Source organism: Macaca nemestrina, chromosome X (genome assembly GCF_043159975.1).
Source record: "Macaca nemestrina isolate mMacNem1 chromosome X, mMacNem.hap1, whole genome shotgun sequence".
Classification (NCBI taxonomy): Eukaryota; Metazoa; Chordata; class Mammalia; order Primates; family Cercopithecidae; genus Macaca; species Macaca nemestrina.
In genome coordinates this window covers 1,939,726-1,961,942 of record NC_092145.1, presented here as the reverse complement: position 1 = coordinate 1,961,942, position 22,217 = coordinate 1,939,726, and the positions used below count along the sequence as shown (strand labels likewise).

At 54.7% G+C, this 22,217-nt stretch overlaps 1 protein-coding gene and 1 long non-coding RNA gene across 2 annotated transcripts; both read right to left on the bottom strand.

Moving 5' to 3' along the window:
• Positions 1-3,408: 3,408 nt before the first annotated feature.
• LOC105467309 (uncharacterized) lies at positions 3,409-8,127 on the bottom strand. The gene is made up of 3 exons (XR_978759.3): positions 7,186-8,127; positions 6,780-7,006; positions 3,409-6,390 (listed from the first exon to the last, which is right to left on the bottom strand). It is a non-coding gene; the product is annotated as an uncharacterized lncRNA (long non-coding RNA).
• A 3,099-nt stretch (positions 8,128-11,226) lies between these two features.
• LOC105467308 (interleukin 1 receptor associated kinase 1) lies at positions 11,227-20,741 on the bottom strand. Its single transcript, XM_011716780.2, has 14 exons — positions 20,503-20,741; positions 20,250-20,417; positions 20,016-20,147; positions 19,794-19,897; positions 19,418-19,606; positions 19,109-19,173; positions 18,824-18,938; positions 17,754-17,872; positions 17,245-17,452; positions 16,840-16,905; positions 14,708-14,932; positions 13,733-14,123; positions 13,218-13,367; positions 11,227-12,618 (listed from the first exon to the last, which is right to left on the bottom strand). Exons 1-14 carry the CDS (start codon positions 20,636-20,638, stop codon positions 12,560-12,562), a joined length of 2,127 nt encoding a protein of 708 aa, XP_011715082.2. The 5' UTR covers positions 20,639-20,741; the 3' UTR covers positions 11,227-12,559.
• Positions 20,742-22,217: the final 1,476 nt, after the last annotated feature.

Here is a 22,217-nt window from a genome sequence, read left to right as displayed (position 1 = left end):
TTCTGGAGAGAAAAAAGGCAACATGGTGGCCGGGTATAGGCGTCTCTTCTGATTCCAGGCTGGTCGGCACTGGCCGCCTTGCTCAATGGTTGCCTTAGAAACCGGCCTAGGGAGGGGGTGTCAGTTGTCTCTGGTAGCCATTAAGGCAGTGACTCAGCAGAAAACCCAACCCAAGAGGGAGTTGTTCATTCACTGACTTTCCTTCCCTCCCAGAAAAGCATGGGCGAGGCCATTTCTGTTACATTTGCTATCGGGTGGCAGCTGCTCCGCTGTGAAGGCGGTAGTGAGAAGCCTACCCACTCTTCCAGCCTCTCACTAGGTGAGTGGCGTCTCTGTGCTGCCCTGTCCCTCAGAAACCACAGGTTCCGGTCCCTCTGCCAGCCTGTCCCCTGTCTCGCCCCTCCTGCTGACAGGGTGAAACCAGCTTCCGCTCACAAGCGCTTGCTGGGGGTTGCCACGGCAACTGCTGTCCTAGAGACCACAGGCATGGCTCTTGGGGAGATCTTTAGTAAAAAACCCAACCAAACATCACGAGTGGTGGAACTCAGTGTGGCTCATAAACTCAACTGAGAGAAAAGCCAAGGGACGCATGTGGGCGTCCCAACCATTAAGCAAAATAAATACAAAGAAAACCCAGCATTGGTCCGAGTGGCTCGCACCTGTAATACCAGCACTTTGAGAGGCCGAGGTGGGTGGATCACCTGAGGTCAGGAGTTTGAGACCAGCCTGGTCAACATGGCGAAACCCCATCTCTACTAAAAATACAAAAATTGGTTGGGCGTAGTGGCGGGCGCCTGTAATCCCAGCTACTCTGGAGGCTGAGGCAAGAGAACTGCTTGAACCTGGGAGGTGGAGGTTGCCGTGAGCAAGATCATGCCACTGCACTCCAGCCTGGGTGACAGAATGAGACCCAGTCTCAGAAAAAAAAAAAAAAAATGACATGCTGAGGCATGCTGCAACATAAATGAACCCCAAAATCATAATGCTAAGTGACAGAAGGCAGACACAAAAGATCCCATGAGTATTATCCCGTTTATATGGAGTGTTCAGAGTAGGTGAATCTATAGAGACAGAAAGGAGATGAGTGACTGCCTCAGCTGGAAGGGAAAATGGGGGAGAAATGGGCAGTGACTATTAAAAGGTATGATGTTTCTTTTTCTTTGTTTTTTTTTTGTTTTGTTTTGTTTTGTTTTTTGAGATGGAGTCCCGCTCTGTCCCCCAGGCTGGAGTGCAGTGGCACGATCTCGGCTCACTGCAACTTCTGCCTCCTGGGTTCTAAGAGATTCTCCTGCCTCTGCCTCCTCCTGAGTAGCTGGGATGACAGGCACCTGCCACGATTGCTGGGCAATTTTTGTATTTTTAGTAGAGACGGGGTTTCATCATGTTGGCCAGGTTGGTCTCAAACTCCTGACCTCAGGTGATCCACCCACCTTGGCCTCCCAAAGTGCTGGGATGACAGGCGTGAGCCACCCCGCCTGGCCAGTGTTTCTTTTGGAATGATGAAAATATGCTCAAATACAGTGCTGGTTGCACAAGTCTGTGAATCTATTAAAAACAATGAACCTTGTGGTGTGTGAGGTGTCTTAACAAAGCTGTTCAAAACCCCAGGACAGCTGGCCACAGTTGCTCAGCTGTAATCCCAGTACTTTGGGGGGCTGAGGAAGGAGGATCGCTTCAGCTCAGGGGCTTGAGGCCAGCCTTGGCAACATAGCGAGACCCTGTCTCTACTAAAAAGTAAAAATAATTAGCTGGGCATGGTGGCATGCGCCTGAGGTCCCAGGTACTCCAGAGGTTAAAGCAGGGGCTGGGGGGGCGGGTAGGTGGGGATTGCTTGAGCCCAGAAGATCAAGGCTGCAGTGAGCTGTGATCACACCACTGCACTCCAGCCTGGGCAACATAATGAGATCCTGTCTCACCGTCTCAAAAAAAAAAAAAAAAAAAAAGTCCCAGCATGATCCTGATCACCCAAGCCCTCTCAACAAACACATGAAAGAAACACATATTGTTATTTCAAACTTCACTCAAAATACACTGCCTTCTACGTGCTGGGACCCGGAGAGGGTTTGCGGCATGTTTGTAGGAATAAGTCAGGATCAGAACGGAGCTGAGAATGGGTGTTCACTCGTATTCTTCAATGTCTCCTATTGAGATGATGTTATCCACTTGTTATTTTCTTGACCCTATTTTCTGCCAAAAAATAAAGTAATTTGAGAGAGAGATCGAGATCTAAGGTGGAAGAACAGATCTGCAGGAAGGCATGGAAGGCTCTAGAAAGGGTGTATACATGGGTAAAAAATGAGTTGTTTAGAACAACACTAATAATGTCCTTTGGGATTTAAAATATATTAAAACAAGAGCACCCGAGGCCAGGCGGAAACACAGTCTCGCTGCTGGGAGGCTCTGGCGTTGCTTGGGCCGCTGTGCCGGCGCTAAGGCTATCCTAAGGCAGGGCTGCAGACTCAATCCCTAGGGTAACTGCTGGAGTAATAATGAAAAGTGACACTGAGAAAAGGCAAAAAAAGAGAAAGAAAGTAACCAACAACAGATGGGACAACAGAAAACAAATGGTAAGCTGGTCCTCACACACAGCCAGAGCAGGAGGGTGGCGGGGGTCACGGTCTAATGGTGCAGAGGAGGAGGAGGATGTTGAGGGTGAAGAAACAAAGCCCATACCCCCAAGCTGTACACTTATGAATAGTGAAACAGATGAATATTATGTTCTGTATATTTTATCACAATAAAAGATCGCACATACAGCCATATTGGCAAATCCATTAAAATGAAAATCGATAAACACACACAGATTGCCGGGCTGGAGTAGAGGGAAAATAAAACCAATCAATCAATATGCTGCCTCAAAGAGACGTTTTTTCTCTCTTCCTTTCTTTCCTTCTTTCTTTCCTTCCTTCCTTTCTTCCTTTCCCTCTCTCTCTCTCTCTCTCTCTCTTTCTTGCTTTCTTTTTTGACAGAGTCTTACCCTGCTGCCCAGGCTGGAGTGCAATGCAATGGCGCAATCTCAGCTCACTGCAAACCCCATCTCCCAGGTTCAAGTGACTGTCCTGCCTCAGCCTCCTGAGTAGCTGGGATTATAGGCGTGCACCATCATACCCCATTAATTTTTGTATTTTTTACTAGAGACAGAGTTTTACCATGTTGGCCAGGCTGGTCTCAAACTCCTCACCTCAAGTGATCTTCCCATCTCAGCCTACCAAAGTCCTGGGATTACAGGCATGAGCCACTGTGCCCGGCTGCATTTTATTTCTTAAAAACAGCTTTTTTTTTTTTTTTTTTTTTTTCCTGAGATGGAGTCTTGCTCTGTTTTCCAGCCTGGAGTGCAGTGGTGCGATCTTGGCTCACTGCAAGCTCTGCCTCCCGGGTTCACGCCATTCTCCTGCCTCAGCCTCCCAAGTAGCTGGGACTACAGGCGTCTGCCACCACGCCTGGCTAATTTTTTGTATTTTTTTAGTAGAGATGGAGTTTCACCATGTTATCCAAGATGGTCTCAATCTCCTGACCTCGTGATCCGCCCACCTTGGCCTCCCAAAGTGCTAGGATTACAGGTGTGAGCCACCGCGCCCGGCCAAAAACAGCTTTATTGAGGTATAATTGACATAAAATAAACTGCACATTTAAAGTGAACAGTTTGAAAGTTATATCTGCCAAACTATCACCACAATCAAGAAAATGAACACACCAGGCCGGGCGTGGGGGCTCATGTCTGCAGTCCCAGCTACCTGGGAGGCTGAGGCAGGTGGATTGTGTGAGCCCAGGAATTTGAGACCAGCCTGGGCAACATGGCGAGACCCCATCTCTACAAAAAATACAAAAATTGGCCGGATGCAGTGGCTCACGCCTGTAATCCCAGCACTTTGGGAGGCCGAGGCAGGTGAATCACGAGGTCAGGAGTTCGAGATCAGCCTGGCCAACATGGTGAAACCCCGTCTCTACTAAAAATACAAAAAAAAAAAAAAAAAAATTAGCTGGGCGTGGTGGCGGGCGCCTGTAGTCCCAGCTACTCCGGAGGTTGAGGCAGGAGAATTGCTGGAACCCGGGAGGCGGAGGTTGCAGTGAGCTGAGATCGCGCCACTTGCAGTGCAGCCTGGGTGACAGAGCAAGACTCTGTCTCAAAAAATTTAAAAAAAAAATTAGCCAGGCATAGTGGTGAGTGCCTGTAGTCCCAGCTACTTGGGAGGCTGAGGTGGGAGGATGGTTTGAACCTGGGTGGTGGAAGCTGGAATGAGCTATGATTGCACCACTGCACTCCAGCCTGGGTGACAGAGCTGGTCTCTGTCTCTAAGTAAGTAAGTAAATAAATAAATAAAAAAGAATAAACATAAACCAAATAAGAATAAACCAAAAGTTTCCTGGTGCCTCCAGCATCCCTTCCTCCAGCCCATTCCTCTTTGCCTACCCGCAGGCGCTGACACTTCCTAGACCAGCACAGAAATGGAGTCATTGCTCTGTTGAGTTGAGTGCTTTGCCCCTCTCTGTTGCTAGACTCCCCGGGGAGTCTTTCTCCTAAGGGGCGTGGGCGAAACTGGATGTCCCTGTGAAAAAAGGACATCTTGATACCTACCTACCCCAGATACAAGTATCAATTTGAGATGTAGCACAGATCTAAATATGAAATAAAGCAAGCATTAACCATAACAGAAATGAGGGGTGAGTTCGACTACGCTAAAATTAAGAATCATGTGCTTTTATCCCTAAGGCATAATGTTTTAAAAATTAAGATCTGTTCATCAAAAGTCATCATTTCTTTTTGAGACAGGGTCTCTGTCACCCAGGCTGGAGTGCAGTAGCACAATCTCGGCTCACTGCAGCCTTGACCTCCTGGGCTCAGGTGATTCTCCCACCTCAGCCTCACGGGTAGCTGGGATTAGAGGTGTGCACCACCACGCCTGACTAATTTTTGTATTTTTATTAGAGATGGGGTTTCACCATGTTGGCCAGGCTGGTCTAAAACTCCTGACCTCAGGTGATCCGCCCACCTCGGCCTCGCAAAGTGCTGGGATTACAGATGTGAGCCACTGCGCCACTGCGCCCGACCTATTTTTTTTTTTTTTTTTTTTGAGATGGAATCTCACTCTGTTGCCCAGGCTGGAGTGCAATGGCATGACCTCAGTTCACTGCAACCTCCGCCTCCCAGATTCAGGTGATCCTCCAGCCTCAGCCTCTTGAGTAGCTGGGACTACAGGCATGTACCACCATGCCTGGTTAATTTTTGTATTTTTAGTAGAGATGGGGTTTCATCATGTTGGCCAGGCTAGTCTCGAACTCCTGACCTCAAGTGATCTGCCTGCCTTGGCCTCCCAAAGTGCTGGGATTACAGGCGTGAGCCACCATGCCCGGCCGAAAAGACATCATCTATCTTGAACATGCAAAGAAGTACCATATATTAATAAGGAAAAGACAACCTAGTTAAACAATAAAAAAAAGATTTGAATATGCCTTTCACAGAAAGGCCAATAAGCAAATGAAGTGATGTTGAGCATCAATTAGTCATTAGGGAAATGCAAATTAAAACTACAATGAGATACCACGTTGTGCCTATTAGAATGACTACGATGAAAACATGCTTCCAGTACCAAGTGTGGAGCAGCCAGAACTTTCATACATTGCTGGGGACACGTCAGCTGGTCCAGCTGCTCTGGATAGTGTCCGGCAGCACCTACTAAAGCTGAGCGCATGCACTGCCTGTGACCCAGCAACTCTGCTCCTAGGGACACACGCCTGTGATGCTTTTGTGTTTCCGAGAATCCCTGTCCCTGTGTGGCCCTGGGTTAGGGTTACCCACAGGAGCCATTCGCCTGGGATCTGGAAGGCGGGGGGACGCAGTAGGCATTTGTGTGCTGTGAGGCCTGCTGTGGGGCCACCACAGCACTGCCAGCTCCCATCGAGTCTCCCTGCTCAGATGTTCCAACATGTGTATACAGATGTGTACAACACCCAAGAGAAATGAGTACATACGTGCAGCAAGACATATTCAGAAATGTTCATAACAGCTTTATGCCAGCTTTATGCCAATCCAAACATTCAAGAGTAGAAAGAGTCAAATGTGGCCTGTTCATACAATGGAACGCTACCCAGGAAGGCGAAGCAATCACTTAGCGCTACTCATGGCTGCATCAGAACAACAGTGCAGAAGGCAGACGCGAGGCCGCACCACGTGTTAATCTATCCTCGCACTGCTGCACAGAAATAGCCAAGACTGGGCAATTTATAAAGAAATGAGGTTGAATGGGCTCACGGTTCTGCAGGCTGGACAGGAAGCGTGGCTGCATCTGCTTCTGGGGAAGCCTCAGGAAGCTTGCAATCATGGCGGGAGGCAAAGGGGGAGCAGTCACATCAGATGGCCACAGCAGGAGCAAGAGCCAGACAGTGGAGGCACTACACACCGTTAAACAACTATCATGAGAACAGCACCCAGGGATGGCGTGGAACCATTCATGAGACCCAGTCACTTCCCACCAGGCCCCGCCTCCAGCACCCGAGACTGGGGCAGGGACACACACCCAAACTAAATCACAACACAATCTCATTGACATGAACTTCTAGAACATGCAAAACTATACACGTTTAAAGCCAGGAGAGTGGTTGTCTCTTGTAAGAAACCTTTCTGGGGTGCTAGAATCCCCTTGGGGTGGTTTGTAACATGCCCACACGTTCTCTGGTGTTACACTCATCAAAAAAAGGCGACCTACAGCGCCTCTCCCCTTGCATACACTGGCCTCAGGGACTTGCGTCTAGTGAGCAGGCTGCTGGGGAAGTGGCAGCACCTGATCCTGAGGTCAGGCCATCAGATGATGTGGCCTCCGCTGGGCTTTCTGGCTTGAGATGTTCCCCGGAGAACCCAGCCTTCCAGGGACGTAGAGGTGTCCTCACCCTGGCAGCATCCTCCGCTGGACACGAAGGATGGGCGGTTCCAGCTCGTGGCCACTGGGCCGTCCCGGCTAACCAACTGCAGCAGATGAGCTCTGCCAACTGAGACCTCACAGAGTGCAGGCTGACGAGCAAAACAAACATTGCCATTATTTTCAGCCCTTACATCTTGGGGCAGCTTGGTATCTAGCAAGAGATAACTGGAGCAGATTAATATGTGGGTCTATGTGGTGGCTGCCACATGGCCGTGTATGTATAAAACAGTCATTGGGCTGTACAAGTACAGTTTGTGTACTTTTTTACCTTTAACTTGTACCTCCCTAACAGCGTCTTTCAGAAAAGCGTTAACTCCTGAGGCTCTGGCGTGGGCAGCTGGGTGAGCGCTGGAACTAGTCCCACATGCTGAGGTGGGAAGCTCGGTGAAAGGGACTCCCAAGTCTGGTTGGCCATTTAAGTTTATGGTGCCTGTGAGAGAAATCGGAAGACCAAAACCTCAGAGGAGAAAGCATGACGGAGACGCAGGCAGCTAAGAGGGCGCAGGGGTGTATCTGGAGGGACTCACACCTTGTAGGGGCTGGGTAGAGAGAGCTCACAGCACACAGAAAGAGACAGACTTCAGCATCACAGAGGTCACAAGAGGCAAGTGGTTGGCAGGGGAGTGGGCACCGGCGAGAGAAAGTCCAAGAGGACTGGATGGATCTGGCAACACAGAGATCACTGCTGTCCTGGACGAACACTGATTGGATGGAGTGGCAGCGTAGAAGCAGAGGAAGAGGTACTGCACGAGGAATGGGCAAGCGAGAAAACAGACAAGGATTCCGAAAAGTTCACCTACAAAGAGGAACAGAGAATTAGGGTTGTGGTTGGAGGGGGTGTTGGGTCAAGTGAGTTTTTATTTTTATTCTTCAAGAACGGAAGCTACCAGGACATGTTTGATGAAAATAGATCCAGAGGCTGGGCGCAGTGGCTCACGCCTGTAATCCCAGCACTTTGGGAGGCCGAGGCGGGCGGATCACCTGAGGTCGAGTTGGAGACCAGCCTGGCCAACATGAGGAAACCCTATCTCTACTAAAAATACAAAAATTAGCCGGGCTTGGTGGTGCACGCCTGTAGTTCTAGCTACTCAGGAGGCTGAGGCAGGAGAATTGCTTGAACCCGGGAGGCGGAGGTTGCAGTGAGCCAAGATAGCGCCGCTGCACTCCAGCCTGGGCGACAGAGTGAAACTCTGTCTCAAAAAAAAAAAAAAAAAAAAAAAAAAAAAAAAAAAAAGAAAAAGAAAAGAAAAAGAAAGAAAGAAAGAAAAAAGAAATAGATCCAGAAGCCAGGAAGAAATTGATCATGTGAGGTGACATTATGAGTGAAGAAGTCCTCAGAAAAGAGGAGAAACTTGCAATTCTGGCCACGATGGAATAACTGATGCCAGCTGTAAACACCTAAAAAACTGGGCAACTATTTTTAGATATTGGACAATAGGCTGTGCAGGGCTGTGAGCAGAGAGAAAACAAAGAAGGTGAGCCTTACAAGCACCCTGAGTTTCTGCCTGGAGGCACTTTCAGACCATGGTTTAGCAAGGGGGTCTGAGCAGCACCAGCACTCTCAGAGTTACCAGAGTGACCCAGCCAATAGCAGAGAAACAACGGAATCCCAGAAACATGTAATTAATCCAGAAGTCAAAAACAGAGGAAAACAGAACAAATAACAAGATGATAGACTTAACCCTAACCATTAAATGTCAATGGATTCAACAGACCAACTAAAGGCAGAGATTGCCAGATTGTTTAAAAGAGTAAGGCTGGGCTGGTTGCAGTGGCTCACGCCTGTAATCCCAGCACTTTGGGAGGCTGAGGCAGGCAGATCACCTGAGGTCAAGAGTTTGAGATCAGCTTGGCCAATATGGTGAAACCTTGTCTCGACTAACTAAAAATATAAAAATTAGCCAGGCGTGGTGGCACACAACTGTAGTCCCAGCTACTATGGAGGCTGAGGCAGAAGAATCGCTTGAACCTGGGAGGCAGAGGTTGCAGTAAACTGAGATTACACCACTGCACTTCAGCCTGGGTGACAGAGTAAGACTCTTATCTGGAAAAAAAGCCGGGTGCAGTACCTCACACCTGCAATCCCAGCACTTTGGGAGGCCGAGGTGCGTGAATCACCTGAGGTCAGGAGTTTGAGACCAGCCTGGACAACATGGGGAAACCCCATCTCTACTAAAAATAGAAAAATCAGTCGGGCGTGGTGGCGGATGCCTGTAATCCCAGCTACTAGGGAGACTGAGGCAGGAGAATCACCTGAACCTGGGAGGCGGAGGTTACAATGAGCCAAGACCGTGCCATTGCACTGCAGCCTGGGCGACAAGAACAAAACTCCACCTCAAAAAAAAAGAAAAAAAAAAAAAAGGGAAAAAAGTAAATATAAAGACAGCTTGGGCCAGGTGCAGTGGCTCACACCTGTAATCACAGCACTTTGGGAGGCTGAGGCGGGTGGATCACTTGAGGTCGGGAGTTCAAGACCAACCTGGCCAACATGATGAAACCCCATCTCTACTAAAAATACAAAAACTAGCCGGGCGCGGTGGCACGCACTTGTAATCCCAGCTACTCAGGAGGCTGAGGCATGAGAATTGCATGAACCTGGGAGGTGGAGCTTGCACTGAGCCAAGATCACACCACTGCACTCCAGCCTGGGCAACAGAGTGATCCTTGCTTTAAAAAAGAAAAAAAAAAAAAGAAAAAAAAATATATATACACACACACACAGAGAGAGAGATTGAGAGAGAGAGAGAGGGGAGAGACAGCTAGCTAGGTTAAAAGAAAATAATGCAAAAAATTAGACCATGAAAATCATTAAGCATAAGAAAGCTGGAGTAGCAATATTCATATCAGACAAAGCCGACTTTGAAAGACGGAATATTACCAGAGATTGAAAGGGGCATTTCATAACAACAGGGCTAGCCAGGCGCAGTGGCTCACGCCTGTAATCCCAGCACTTTGGGAGGCCGAGGTGGGCGGATCACTGGAGGTCAGGAGTTCCAGACCAGCCTGGCTATCATGGGGAAACCCTGTCTCTACTAAAAATACAAAAAAATTAGCTGGGCATGGTGGTGGTCACCTGTAATCCCAGCTACTCGGGAGACTGAGGCAGGAACATGGCATGAACCTGGGAGGCGTAGGTTGCAGTGAGCAGATATCGTGCCACTCCACTCCAGCTTAGGTGACAAAGTGAGACTTCGTTTCAAAAAAAGAAAGGCCTAAAAATGAGTGATTTAAAGTGATGCCTTAGGAAGCTGGAAAGAGACAAGCAGGTTAAACCCAAAATAAACGTAAGGAAAGAAACAACAAAAAGTGGAAATCAACAAAATGGAAAATAAACCAACAGAGAAAAATCAGTAAAAGCAAAAATTGGTCCTTTGAAATTAACAATAAAAATTGATAAGCCTCTATCTACCTAGGCTGATCAAGAAAAAAAAAGGGCCAGGTGCAGTGACTCACGCTTGTAATCCCTGCAGTTTGGGAGGCCGAGGCAGATGGATCACCTGAGGTCAAGAGTTTGAGACCAGCCTGGCCAACATGATGAAACCCCGTTTCTACTAAAAATACAAAAAAAAATTAGCTGGGTGTGGCGGTGGGTGCCTGTAATCCCAGCTACTCGGGAGGCTGAGGCAGGAAAATCACTTGAACCTAGGAGGCAGAGGTTGCAGTGAGCTGAGATAGCGCCATTCACTGCAGCCTGGGCAACAAGAGCAAAACTCCATCTCAAAAAAGGAAAAACAAAAAAGAATTTAAACAAGGTCACAGAATATAAGGTTCATATACAAAACTCAACCGCATTTTTTTTTTTTGAGGCAGGGTCTCCCTCTGTTGACCAGGCTGGAGTGCAGTGGTGGACTCATGGCTCACTGCAGCCTCAACGTCCTAGGCTCAATCGATCCTCCCGCCTCAGCCTGCTGAGTAGCTGGAACTACAGGCATGCGCCACCATGCCTAGCTAATTTTTGTACTTTTTGTAGAGACGGGGTTTCGCCATGTTGCCCAGGCTGGTCTCAAACTCCTGGGCGAAAGTGATCTGCCCACCTTAGCTTCCCAAAGTGCTAGGATTACAGGCGTGAACCACCACACCCAGCATCAATTGCATTTCTGTATAATATCATGATGAATTAGAAAATCAAAGATACCATTTAGAATAGCATAAAAAACATGGACTACATCAGGAAAAACCTGACGCGGAAGTACTGGGTGTGGCCAGCCCAGAGTAGTAACAAGACCTGGGATACTCAAGAACCCTGAGGTGTAAGGCATTGGGAAAGCTCAAGGCTTTCAGTGCAACAAAGTCCACAAGTACAGCCCGAGATTGCAACATATGTTTTTATTACTCAAGGACAACCTGGACTTCACCGATGCCCAGCTTCATGGGGGCATGTAGTGTGACTCACGGCTGAGCACAGAATCACTGTGAAGCCTGTGCTACAGCCCTGGGCTACTTTTGGACACGTAAGAGGACACTAAGTTACATGAAACCTGACTTGCTTCTAAAGACATGTGATACATGTTTTTTCCCTGAAAATGTTTCCCTTCCCTGTCTGCCATGCTCCCAACTTTTCTGCCTTTCTGGGGCTTCTCACTGTCTGGGTAACTAGGTCTTGGGCCTAGCTGGACCTTGGGTAGTGGCCCCTCTGCCACAATCAGTGCCTGGGCCTGAGGCTGTGCTTGTGGCCTCCAAAGCCTGACCTGGCTTGGAGCTCGTCTGTGGCGCCCACGGACAGCCTGACTTGCAGGCCATCACATTAGGCCAGCTTACAGGTCCCTGGTAAAGCCTGAACACACTGGCCTGAGGTGGAGGGTGGGTGCTGCTCGACTCTCTGGAGGATCTCAGAATTCTTGCTTCTTGCTAGGACTGAATCGCAGGACTTATAGCCATACTTTTCCCAGGGTTTTTCTTTTCAAAACACGGTCTTGCTCTGTCGCCCAGGCTGGAGTACAGTGATACAATCAGGACTCACTGCAGCCTTAATCTCCCAAGCATAAATGATCCTCCCAAGTAGCTGGGACCACAGGCGTGCGCTACCACGCCAGGCTAATTGTTTAAAACAATTTTTTGTAGAGACAGGGTCTCATCATGTTGCCCTGGCTGGTCTTGACCTACTGGGCTCAAGTGATCCTCCTGCCTTGGCCTCCCAAAGTGCTGGGATTACAGGCGTGAGCCACCGTGCCCGGCCACACTTTTCCAAATTGTAAGCAGCTAGGAGGGCCCTGGGCCTCATCGGCTCCATTGTGCAGGGTGGCCACTGTCCAAAGAGATGGGCAAAGAGCTGCTGCCAGAGGCCTAGGCTGCGGACGCCCTGCCTAGCTCTCAGGGGAGCCAGCTCCCTGCTCCACACCCCTACGCAGCAGCCCCTCTCCTCCACTCGCGGGTCTGTACAGCCAGCAGCCTCCCAACATGCGCCAGCCTCCTCACTGGATGCCAGCCTTCCTTGTCCCCAGATGCTGGCATGGAGGCAGGGTTCCACTCGGCCTGCCTGTGCCCACAGAGCCTAGAACAGCAGGGCCACCGCCTTCTCTCCCCGGCGGGTATAGGCCCCCGCCCCCACTGCCTGCAGAATGCTGAGGACTCGTGCACCATGAGAACTTCTGACCATGAGAACTTTGACTTCCGGATTTGGGGGATCTGCCCAGGTGAACAAATCAGCTCTGAAATTCATCACTTTCTTCGGGCCCCTGCCTGTCCTGTTCCAGGCCCAAGCCTACAGAAGGAAGAGGAAAGTCCGCTTAGCAAATCGGGGAGGCTCCCCCACTGCCAGAAGCCCTGGCTCAAGGGCTGGGCCATACTCCCTCATCTCCTGGGGCGTTCGTGGGAATTGAGGGGTTTTGTTTGTTTGTTTTTGAGACAGGGTCTGGCTCTGTCTCCCAGGCTGGAGTGCAGTGGCTTGATCACGGCTCACTGTAGCCTCTACCTCCTGGGCTCAAGTGATCCTCCCACCTCGGCCTCCAAAAGTGCTGGTATTACAGGCATGAGCCACCTCACCCAGCTGAGGGTTCCTAAGCAGTGGTTCTTCAAATAGTACCCGGGATGGAAAATTCCTGCTGGGGCTTCCTAATTTCCTGAAAGCAGAGTGGGGCAAGCGCCCTCAGGCTAAAGGAGGGGTTACTGTCAGGAGGGAGGGAGTGGGCCAGGGTCTTGCTAAGGGAGGCATGTGGGGCCAGCTGGGCTTCCAGAGGTCGCCAGAGCCAGTGGCCTGCCCGGCTGCCCCACGCCCTCAGCGCAACTGGGACAGACACTCTGCTCTTTGGGGCTGGCACGGATGCGCCTGAGCACCCCAGAGGCCAGCCCGGGCGGCAGCACCTGGAAGGGAGCTGGAGGACAGCAGCTGCAGGCTGTCCAGGGCCCCATCCTCGTACAGGGCCAGCTTCTGGACCATCTTCTGTCGGGCAGGGTTGATGATAATCTGCGGTGGCTCTGATGATGACGATGCAGAGCTGCCCAGGACCAGTCCTGGGGTGGAGATAGCACTCCCTTAGCTTCATGCTGCGTCTCCCCAACCCCCAGCCTAGCACCCTGCCTCCCTGGCCTCAGGCCTGAATTCCTCAGAGAAGTCCAAGGGCAGGGCCCAGCTCTCAGGCTGCCCGGGACAGAGCACTCCTTGTTCCTAGCCTTCAGGAATGGGGTTGGGAGAGGGCTGGAGAGCAAGCTCCACCTGGGGAGGACGTGGCCTGGGGAGGGGAAACCAGGCTTGCTAAGGACACAGCGAGCTGAACACCCGGCCCTGGTTCTCTTCTAGAAGGCTGGGGTGGGGACTACATAGGCTTTGGCCCAAGGAGGCCCTGGTCCCTCTCCTGGGAACCCATCTCCCCAGCTACCTTCCACAGCTGTGGGCCGGAACCCTGGGCCACTCCCCCAGCTCGATTCTCCTGCGGTGTCCCCCTGAGGACAGCTGGCCTCCCCGAGGGGTGCTGGGCCCAGAGGGCAGCTCGGAGTCAAGTGCCATGAGCGCAGGGCAGCAGAGAGGCCACCTAAGCTCTCGTCACTCTCCACAGGCTGGTTGAGGCCTCTCTGGAGCTGCTCCGCTGCCTGCGCACTGGCTCCTGATGGTGCTGCCAGGGGCTGCCATGGGGCAGCCCCACTGTGGGCACCACCAGTGCTGGACACATAGGAATTCTCCTGTGGGGAAGGGGGGATGCAGCTGGCGGCCTCCAAATGCCCAGGCACCCCCGCCACCACTGCCTGCAGCTTCTCTAGCCTCTCGTACACCTGCAAGCGGAAAAGAGGGACTCTCAGGGTGAGATGGCAGCCCTGGCCGGTCACCCCGTGGGCAAACCACAGGGATGCTCCAGGCCATCCGTGACCTGCCTTGGGGCTCTAAAACGGTATACCCTGCAGTTGGGAACGCTCTGCCCCTCGCCCCTCTGTTCCCGTCACAGGGAGTGCTAAGAACCGTGGCTGCCAAAGGCAAGGACTGAGAATGACCTCTTTCTCTTCTACAAAGTGAATCTCACTGCCCCACTGCCCTCAAACGGGGCCAGAGAAGAGGTGGGGTACTAGGGAGGGGACAGAAAAAGGCAGATGCAGTGGTGCAGTGCGCCCAGCAGGGGGCACTGCAGAAGCTCTTTCCTTCTTTCTCTGTGAAGTGGGGTCAGAGCTGGGCTCCGCAAAGCAGGACTGCCCGGGACCCTCAGTTCAGAGAGGCCCTGCCCCAAACAGAACCAAAGGGCAAGTAAGAAATGCGTGGAGACTCCAGAGAGACCTAGCAGGTGCTGAGATGGGGTCAATACAGAGCAGGGCCTGGAATGCGGGCTTTCTTGCTGGCCACCCCATCCCAGTGGGCAGCTGGCTACCTGAGTCATAGGAGGCCTCCTTTTGGCCCGGCGGTGCAGGCAGCAGCAGGCCAGCCGGCCCAGGCCCAGGCCCAGCTCAGGTGGGCAGGGCCCGGGCCTGGGGTCCAGGTGCTTCTTGCAGATCTGCATGGCGATGGGAGCAGCCCAGGAATCTGCAGCCAGTGTGCTCTGGGTGCTTCTCAAAGCCACTCCAGCCTCCTCAGCCTCCTCTTCCACCAGGTCTTTCTGTGGGATAGATCATGTGAATATGGCTACCAGGTGGCCACACCTACAGCTGCAATCCTCAAGTCCTTGTCACTCAATCCTATGGTGTTTTTTTGTTTTTTTGATTAAAAAAAAAGAGATGGGGTCTCGCTATGTTGGCCTGGCTGGTCTCCAACTAGGCTCAAGTGATCTTCCTGCCTCAGCCTCCCAAAATGCTGGGGTTACAGGTGTGAGACACTGTGCCACAGCTCTTGGTCTTTCTACAACTTACTTTTTTTTTTTTTTTGAGACAGGGACTCATTCTGTCACCCAGGCTAGAGTGCAGTGGTGCAATCGTGGCTCACTGCATCCTCAACCTCTCAGGCTCAAGTGATCCTCCCACCTCAGTCTCCCAAGCAGCTGGGATTACAGGTGTGTACTACCATGCCTATCTTGCTATGTTGCCCAGGCTGGTCTCCAACTCCCAGGCTCAAGTGATCCTCCTGCCTCAGACTCCCGAGTAGCTTCTAGAGATTTATTAAACACCTACTGTGGACCAGTGGTGCTCTGGGCTCTAGGCATACAGGAACAAACAGAACCCTGGGCCCTGGTTTGACAGATCTGACTTCCTGGTGGGGGAGAGGCCCATGGAGCATTCTACCAGGACCTGAGGAAGTGACCCAGGAGCCGGGGTCTGAGGCATGAAGTAGCCTGAGAGGGCAGAGCCGAGAAGGAAAGTGCCCCACAGAGAGAGAGGTATCCTAGAGAGAGAGGTACCCCACAGAGAGAGGCACCCCACAGAGAGAGGTACCCCACAGAGAGAGGTACCCCACAGAGAGAGGCACCCCACAGAGAGAGGTACCCCACAGAGAGAGGTACCCCACAGAGAGAGGTACCCCACAGAGAGAGGCTCCACAGAGAGAGGCACCCCACAGGCACCTGACAGAGAGAGGTACCCCGCAGAGAGAGGCACCCTGGGGGTGGAAACAGGACCAGAGGGCATCTCCAGTTCTGAGATCAGACAGACCAGGAGGAACAGCCAGGGTGGGCGGTGGCTTTTCTCGCAGAGGGAACAGCACATACTAAGGCTGTGAAGCAGGTGGCAGGGAGCGCCCCGAGTCCTGGGGACCTGGGGCATTGTGGGGTCAACCACATAAGGGATTGGGCCTTCACCCCAAGAGCAGAGAAAATGCAAAGGGGCCTTTGAAAAGAGCACTTTGGCTGCAGGGTGGGGAGCAAGTGGGAAAGTCCAAGGACCCCCAAGGAGCCTGCTGCGCTTCTTCAGCAGGATGCATGGATGGATGGATGCGGAGGGGAAAGGAAGGAGGGCTTGAGCCCGGCTCCTGGGTTCTCAGCGGGGCTGAATCCTGATGGAGACCCCACAGCACACAGGAACAGCCCCAAACAGGAGGAGAAGCAGTGAAGCAATTACTGGCTGAGCACATTCTGTGAAGTCTGTTTTGCGTATGGGAAAACAGGCCCAGAGGGGAGCAGGAATTTGCTGGAAGGCCACTATCAGGCTGGGGCTAAAACCCAGGTCTCCAGTCTCCTGGCCCCACCACAGTCCATGGTGAGGCAGACAGAGTGGAGTAAGAGCATGAGGCAGCTCAGGCTGCCCTGCACGGCGTGGAGAGCTCAGCTGCAGCCTGCTAGGGCCCAGGAGGTTCCTCGGGGCCTGCTTCTCTACCCAGCGCCCTGGGACCGCCCCTCCCCCTGCCCCCAGCCCAGATGGGGTCTGTACAAGGCTCATAGTGTCTGCAGGCAAACAGGTTTGTTCTCAGCAAGGTAAACGGAGTTGTTTGAGGCCCTGCCAACTTTCACAAATGCGGCCACTGTGGCAACAGAGGCATCCATGGGCACTGCGCCCCAATCATCCCCACCGCTGGGGCTGTGCCTGCTGGCTGCCAGCAGCTGTGTGTCCCCGCCTGGCCCCGCCTCAGGGGGCTCACCAGATACTTGATCCTGGCACCGTGCGTCTCCACAGCCCTCTGAGCAGCCAGGGTCTCGAGCACCACCTGGAGAGAGGGAAGAGGGAGAGCATGGCAGTGGCCTTGGCAGGGAAGAGGCCTCTGGTGTGGACATGGATCGGGCCTGACAAAGGTGTGGACAAAGGCAGAGCCAGATGTTATGGGACTGAAGCTCAGGCGACTTGGAGGGCCCATTCGAAGACAAATTACAAACACACAGTTAGGTGCAGGGTGAGGAGGAGAGCCTCGGAGGGAGGGGGGCCCTGGAGCTGCAGCCTCTTGGGGTCCTGGCAGATGGCCCCTGGCCCGCAGTGCACTCTGCGGCCCCCACCTCTGCCTGCCTGTGGCTTCTCCTCCTCTGAGCCAGCAGAGGGGTCAGTGGCTCACCACCCCAAAGCTGAAGGTGTCCGTGTCCACAGCCAGCCTTCCTGTCTTGATGTACTCCTCGGGCAGGTAGGCCAGAGTGCCCCGCACTGTCCGCGTCCGGGCCACCGTGCTGCTCTGGCTGGGGCTGGACCCGGCAAAGCGGCTGAACCGGGCCAGGCCAAAGTCTCCCAGCTTGGGTGTCAGCCTCTCATCCAGAAGGACATTGGAACTTGGGGAGGGAAGACAGTGGCGTCAGCCCAGTCCTAGCTCCTACACCTGCCCGGCTTAGGTAAGGCTGGACTTGAGGCTGCCAGCCCAGTGCCTTGCCCACAGAAAGTGCTGGCACTGCCCTGAGTACTCCAGCCGCCTGGGGGCCTCTGCTCATCAGTGGGGCCCATCCTTGGCCTGTTTCCACACCTGTGCCATACCGGGTGTTGAGGTCCTAGGCCATGCCTGATCCCCACATTGACGGGACGGGGCCCCCCTTGCTGCAGGCCCTGCCCCTGCAGTTCTCATGGGCCCCTCCTCACCTCTTGATGTCTCCATGGATGAGGCTGGGGCTGTCCTGATGTAGAAACTGAATTGCCCGGGCTGTACCCAGAAGGATGTCCAGTCGCTGAGGCCAGGAGAGAGGTGGGCAGGCCTGGGTCTGGGGCGGCAAATGGGGACAGGGGAGGTTGCTGGGTGGCCGTTCCTTGATCCCAACCAACCTTCTATCTGTCACCGTGCAGCCTGGAACAGCCACTTCACTCTCTAGGCTTCAGTTTCCCCCTTCTGGAAAACGAGGAGCAAAGTCTCCGTGACCTGCACTGTTAAGCTACTCTGGCTGCTTGTCAAAGCATTCAAGGCTGGGCAGTGGCTGGGGACATGTTCAATAGAATCTGCTGGGCATAGGCTCCCAGGGCTCATCCCTTTGTCCCTGGGTGGTCGGGAAGTCCTTGAAGGCATTCTTCCCACTCTCCCCAAACACAGTATGCCGGAGGAGGCAAGGGGGTCCTCCGTCAGCGCTGGCTGGTCCAGCTGGTAGCCCCAGACCCCCTTGCCTCCGGGGCTTGCTGATGAGACCCTCCAGCTACTCCGCTTGCAAAGGGGAGGGGCCTGGGGAAGAGCTCTATAGAAAACAGTGGGCCAGGCCAGGCAAGGTAGCTCACACCTGTAATTCCAGCACTTTGGGAGGCTGAGGTGGGCAGACCACTTGAGGTCAGGAGTTTGAGACCAGCCTGGCTAACATGGCAAAACCTCATCTCTACTAAAAATACAAAAATTAGGCAAGTATGGTGGTGTGTGCCTGTGGTCCCAGCTACTCGGGAGGCTGAGGCAGGAAGATTGCTTGAACCCGGAGGGTGGAGGTTGTGGTGAGCTGAGATCACACCACTGCACTGCAGCCTGGGTGACAGAGAAAGACTCCACCTCAAAAAAAAGTGACCCCACCATGGGCCAAATCCTGAGCGGGGTGCTGCTGGGGAGCTGGAAGTGCAGGCCTGGCCTGCTAGCAGGACCCGCTCACACAGGCTAAAAGCCCCAGGCCCCGCGACCGGCTCCAGCCAGGTGTCAGGAGTGCTTTGGGTCCTCGGAAGCGTGCCGGGCCAGGTGAGCCTACCTGGCAGTGGAGCCGGTCCTCCAGGGAGCCGTTGGGCAGGAAGCCGTACACGAGGCAGTAGAAGCCGTTCTGAGCACAGTAGCCAGCAAAGTCCACAATGTTTGGGTGACGAAACCTGTTTGAAAAAGGGGAGCACTTTCCATCAGGCCAGACTGGGTGGGCAGCCCTGGCTGGGGCCTCAGCTTGCCTGGGCCTGGCAGGCCTCAGGCGCCCAAGGGAGCCAGGTCGTGTAGTGTGTGGTCTGAAGCCCCACGGGACCTGGTGTGGCTCCCCATCTGGCCTCACCTGGACAGCTGCTCCACCTCGGTCAGGAAGCTCTGCTTCACTGCAGTCCACTCCAGGTCAGCGTCCTGCAGCCCCCAGGGTGCGGTGGGGGAAGGGGCAGGGAAGACGGGCAGGGTGAGGCTCTCGAAGCGAAGGCCTTCGGGCCACCAGTGCCACGTGCCTGAGGCCCAGAACAACCAAGGGGCCAGGGACCCTGCGCCGGAATGAGGGCTGAAGGAGTTGTGTGGGGAAGCGAGGGGGAAAGGCTGGAGAAGTGAGTGAGGGTTGTCTGATGGCCTTCCAGGGTCCCTGCCAGGGTGCGACACTCACCTCCTTCAGCCTCTTCACAGCATACACCGTGTTCCTCATCACTGCCCGGTACACGCACCCAAAGCCACCCTCCCCGATCTTGAGCTCCTCTGAGAAGTTGTGGGTGCCCTGGGAAATCTCACAGAGGGGCCAGCAAAATGGAGAGGGGTGGGCTCCCTGCAGGAGGGACACCGAGCTCTCTGGGCCTGGCTGTGGAAAGAGAGCCTGGATCAGGTGGGGTCCCTGTCTCCTCCCTTCTGCCGAAGGCTCCAGGCTGTCCCCACCACAGCTGCCTCCCAGCTGACCCAGCTTGGCTGACTGCGGCTCTGTGGTACACCAAAGGCTGAATTCCTTCCTCCTTGTCTCGAATCTTCCCTAGGGGGCAGGAGACACCTACCTTGGTAGAGGAAGGGGCTGGAGATGGCGGTGGAGGCCGCAGGGAAGCAGGGCTTGGGAGCAGGCCGAGCTCAGGCCCTGAATGGGTCTGGGAGCCTGGAAAAGCTTCATAAAGACACCAGTGAGAGGCAGGCAGAGACGAGCAACAGGGTCTACAGCCGTGGCCATGGTCAAGGTGGGCCCTTCTTTGGGTCCACCGAGCCCAACAACCGGGCCCTCTTACCTGGGGAGAGGAGGGTGGAGGCTGAGGATGGCAACTTCCGGGGGCTCCAGGCCTCGGCCTCGGCGGGTGCAGGGATGCTGCTGGGCCTCGGGGCAGTGGTGCTTGGGGACGGAAGCGGGGCGGGAGGGTGCCCTGGGACGTCAAGGAAGGAAAGGAAGGTTGAGGCCCGGGTCGGGGAGCCCCGTGGGGCCCGCCGGCCTCCCAGCCGTGGGGTGCCCGGAGTCCCGCGCTCACAGGCTGTGATGATGTCCCGCGCGCGGAGCAGCTGCAGGTGCGTGAGGATGTGCACCAGGTCGGCCACACGGGCGTTGCGGTTGATCCAGGGCCACAGAACGCTGGCCGTGCGCTGCCCGGAGCGCTCGCACAGCCGCAGCTCAGTCTGGTCGCGCACGATCAGGGCGGCTGCGGAGCAGGGGGCGTCAGGCGTCGGCGCCGGGAGCCCGCGCGCCCCCCGCCCTCCGCCCCCCGGCCGCCAGCCGCCACCCACCGAACTGGCACCAGTCGGCGGGCTCCAGGGCGTCCATCACTTTGTAGAAGCGGCACATGACCCAGGGCGGCACCTCGTACAAGAAGTGCTGGGCGCCGGGGGCTGCGGGCTCTCCCGGGCCCGGCCCCCCGGCCATGGCCGCCGCCGCCGCCGCCGCCGCCGGGCCGGGGCCTGTCGGGGCCTCTCAAGGCCGCGGCGGGCACGGGCCTGGGCCGGCCGGGTCCGCGGACACTGACTCACTTCCCCTTCGAGCCGGCCTCGTGCGACACCCGGCGGGGCGGAAGGGGCGGTGCCCGCGCTCGCCGCCATCTTGCGCGCCGCGGCCGCGCGCTCGGCCACACGGGGGCGCCCCGCGTCGGGGAGGGTGCGGGTCCCGGCGCGTTTCGCGCGCGGCAGTCGGCCTCCCGGGCTCGCCCGGGCGGGGCTCTGGAGGACGAACGGCAGCTCCCGGCGTTGGGGACCGAGGGCAGGGCGGAGGCCCGGGCTGCTCGGAAAGGGGCTGGGGCCGGGCCTGCCGAAAGCTCCTGGGCGGCCCGGCGGGAGCCCTGCTCTCCACTGCGGCCTACAGGGCTGTTACCAGGAGCCCTGCCCGTCCGCCCCACGTCTAGCCCCCTGCACAGAGCAGCAGCCTTGAGCCATTCAGACTCCTTGGGTGTCCTGAAATGTACCAAGAACGCTGGCCCCCACAGCCGTGAGTGTACGCGTTGCTGCTGCCCCAGCCCTCGTTTGGCAAGGGTGAGCTCAAGCAGTTGTGAAGGCTTCCTGAGCCCGCCGGCAGAGCTCCTGTCCCCTCCTGGGCATCGTCCTTGAGCACTTGTCTGGACCGCCACCCCCGGTCCCCGCCCTGAGATGGGGAAGACCCCACAAGCAGCAACGCAGACTTACTCTTTTTAAAGTTTCTCCAGCTGGATGTCTCTCCCAGCGACAGTTCCCCTTGCCCTCTTGATCCTGACAGGGAAGGGGTTCCCCACCCCTAGCCCTACAGACTTAGAACTTTTCCTAGAAACGAGATCTGCCAAGGCCCACAGCTGGCCCCTGTTGGAGTCTCTTCCCAGAAGCCACCACCACTGTGGCCACTCCTAAGGAAGATGCCAACCATACCATGAAACCCATGGCTTCTCACGGGATAGACTTTACTGAGATGTACCAACTCAAGAATGTGAAATGACTATGCACACCCATGCTAACCCCCACGGGGGGACTTGTCCTGCTTACACACAAAGGCCCAACAGCTTCTGGAACAGGGCTGGTGCACGAGATGCTCAATGCATACAAGTTGACTTTTCAATCCTGGGATCTACCTTTCAAGGCCCGGCCTTTAGAGGGTACCTTCTAGTATGTGCATGTGAAGCTGGACTCCTTTGAGCAGTTGTCTCCTCCAGCTCCTTACCAACCTGGTGAGGCTGCTCCTGAGAGCCAAGGAAGTCTAAGTAACAAGGGGGCCCCCTTTGGGCAAACCCCTCAGCCTGCCCTTGTCTGGTCAGAGAACCAGGTTAACAGTCAGCAGAGGGCATGTGAGGGTCCTGGCCAGAATGAGACACAGGAGGAGCCACAGCCTGCAGGGGTTGGGGTGTCCAAAAGCACCACAGCACATCCAGACCTAGGGAGTGCCCCTACCATACGGGTCAGGAGCAGGGAGGTTGTGCTGCAGGCTGACTCATGCCAGGCCTTTCCTGTCACACGCTGAGCAGTGTGCCTGGAAAGCACTGGCTTGG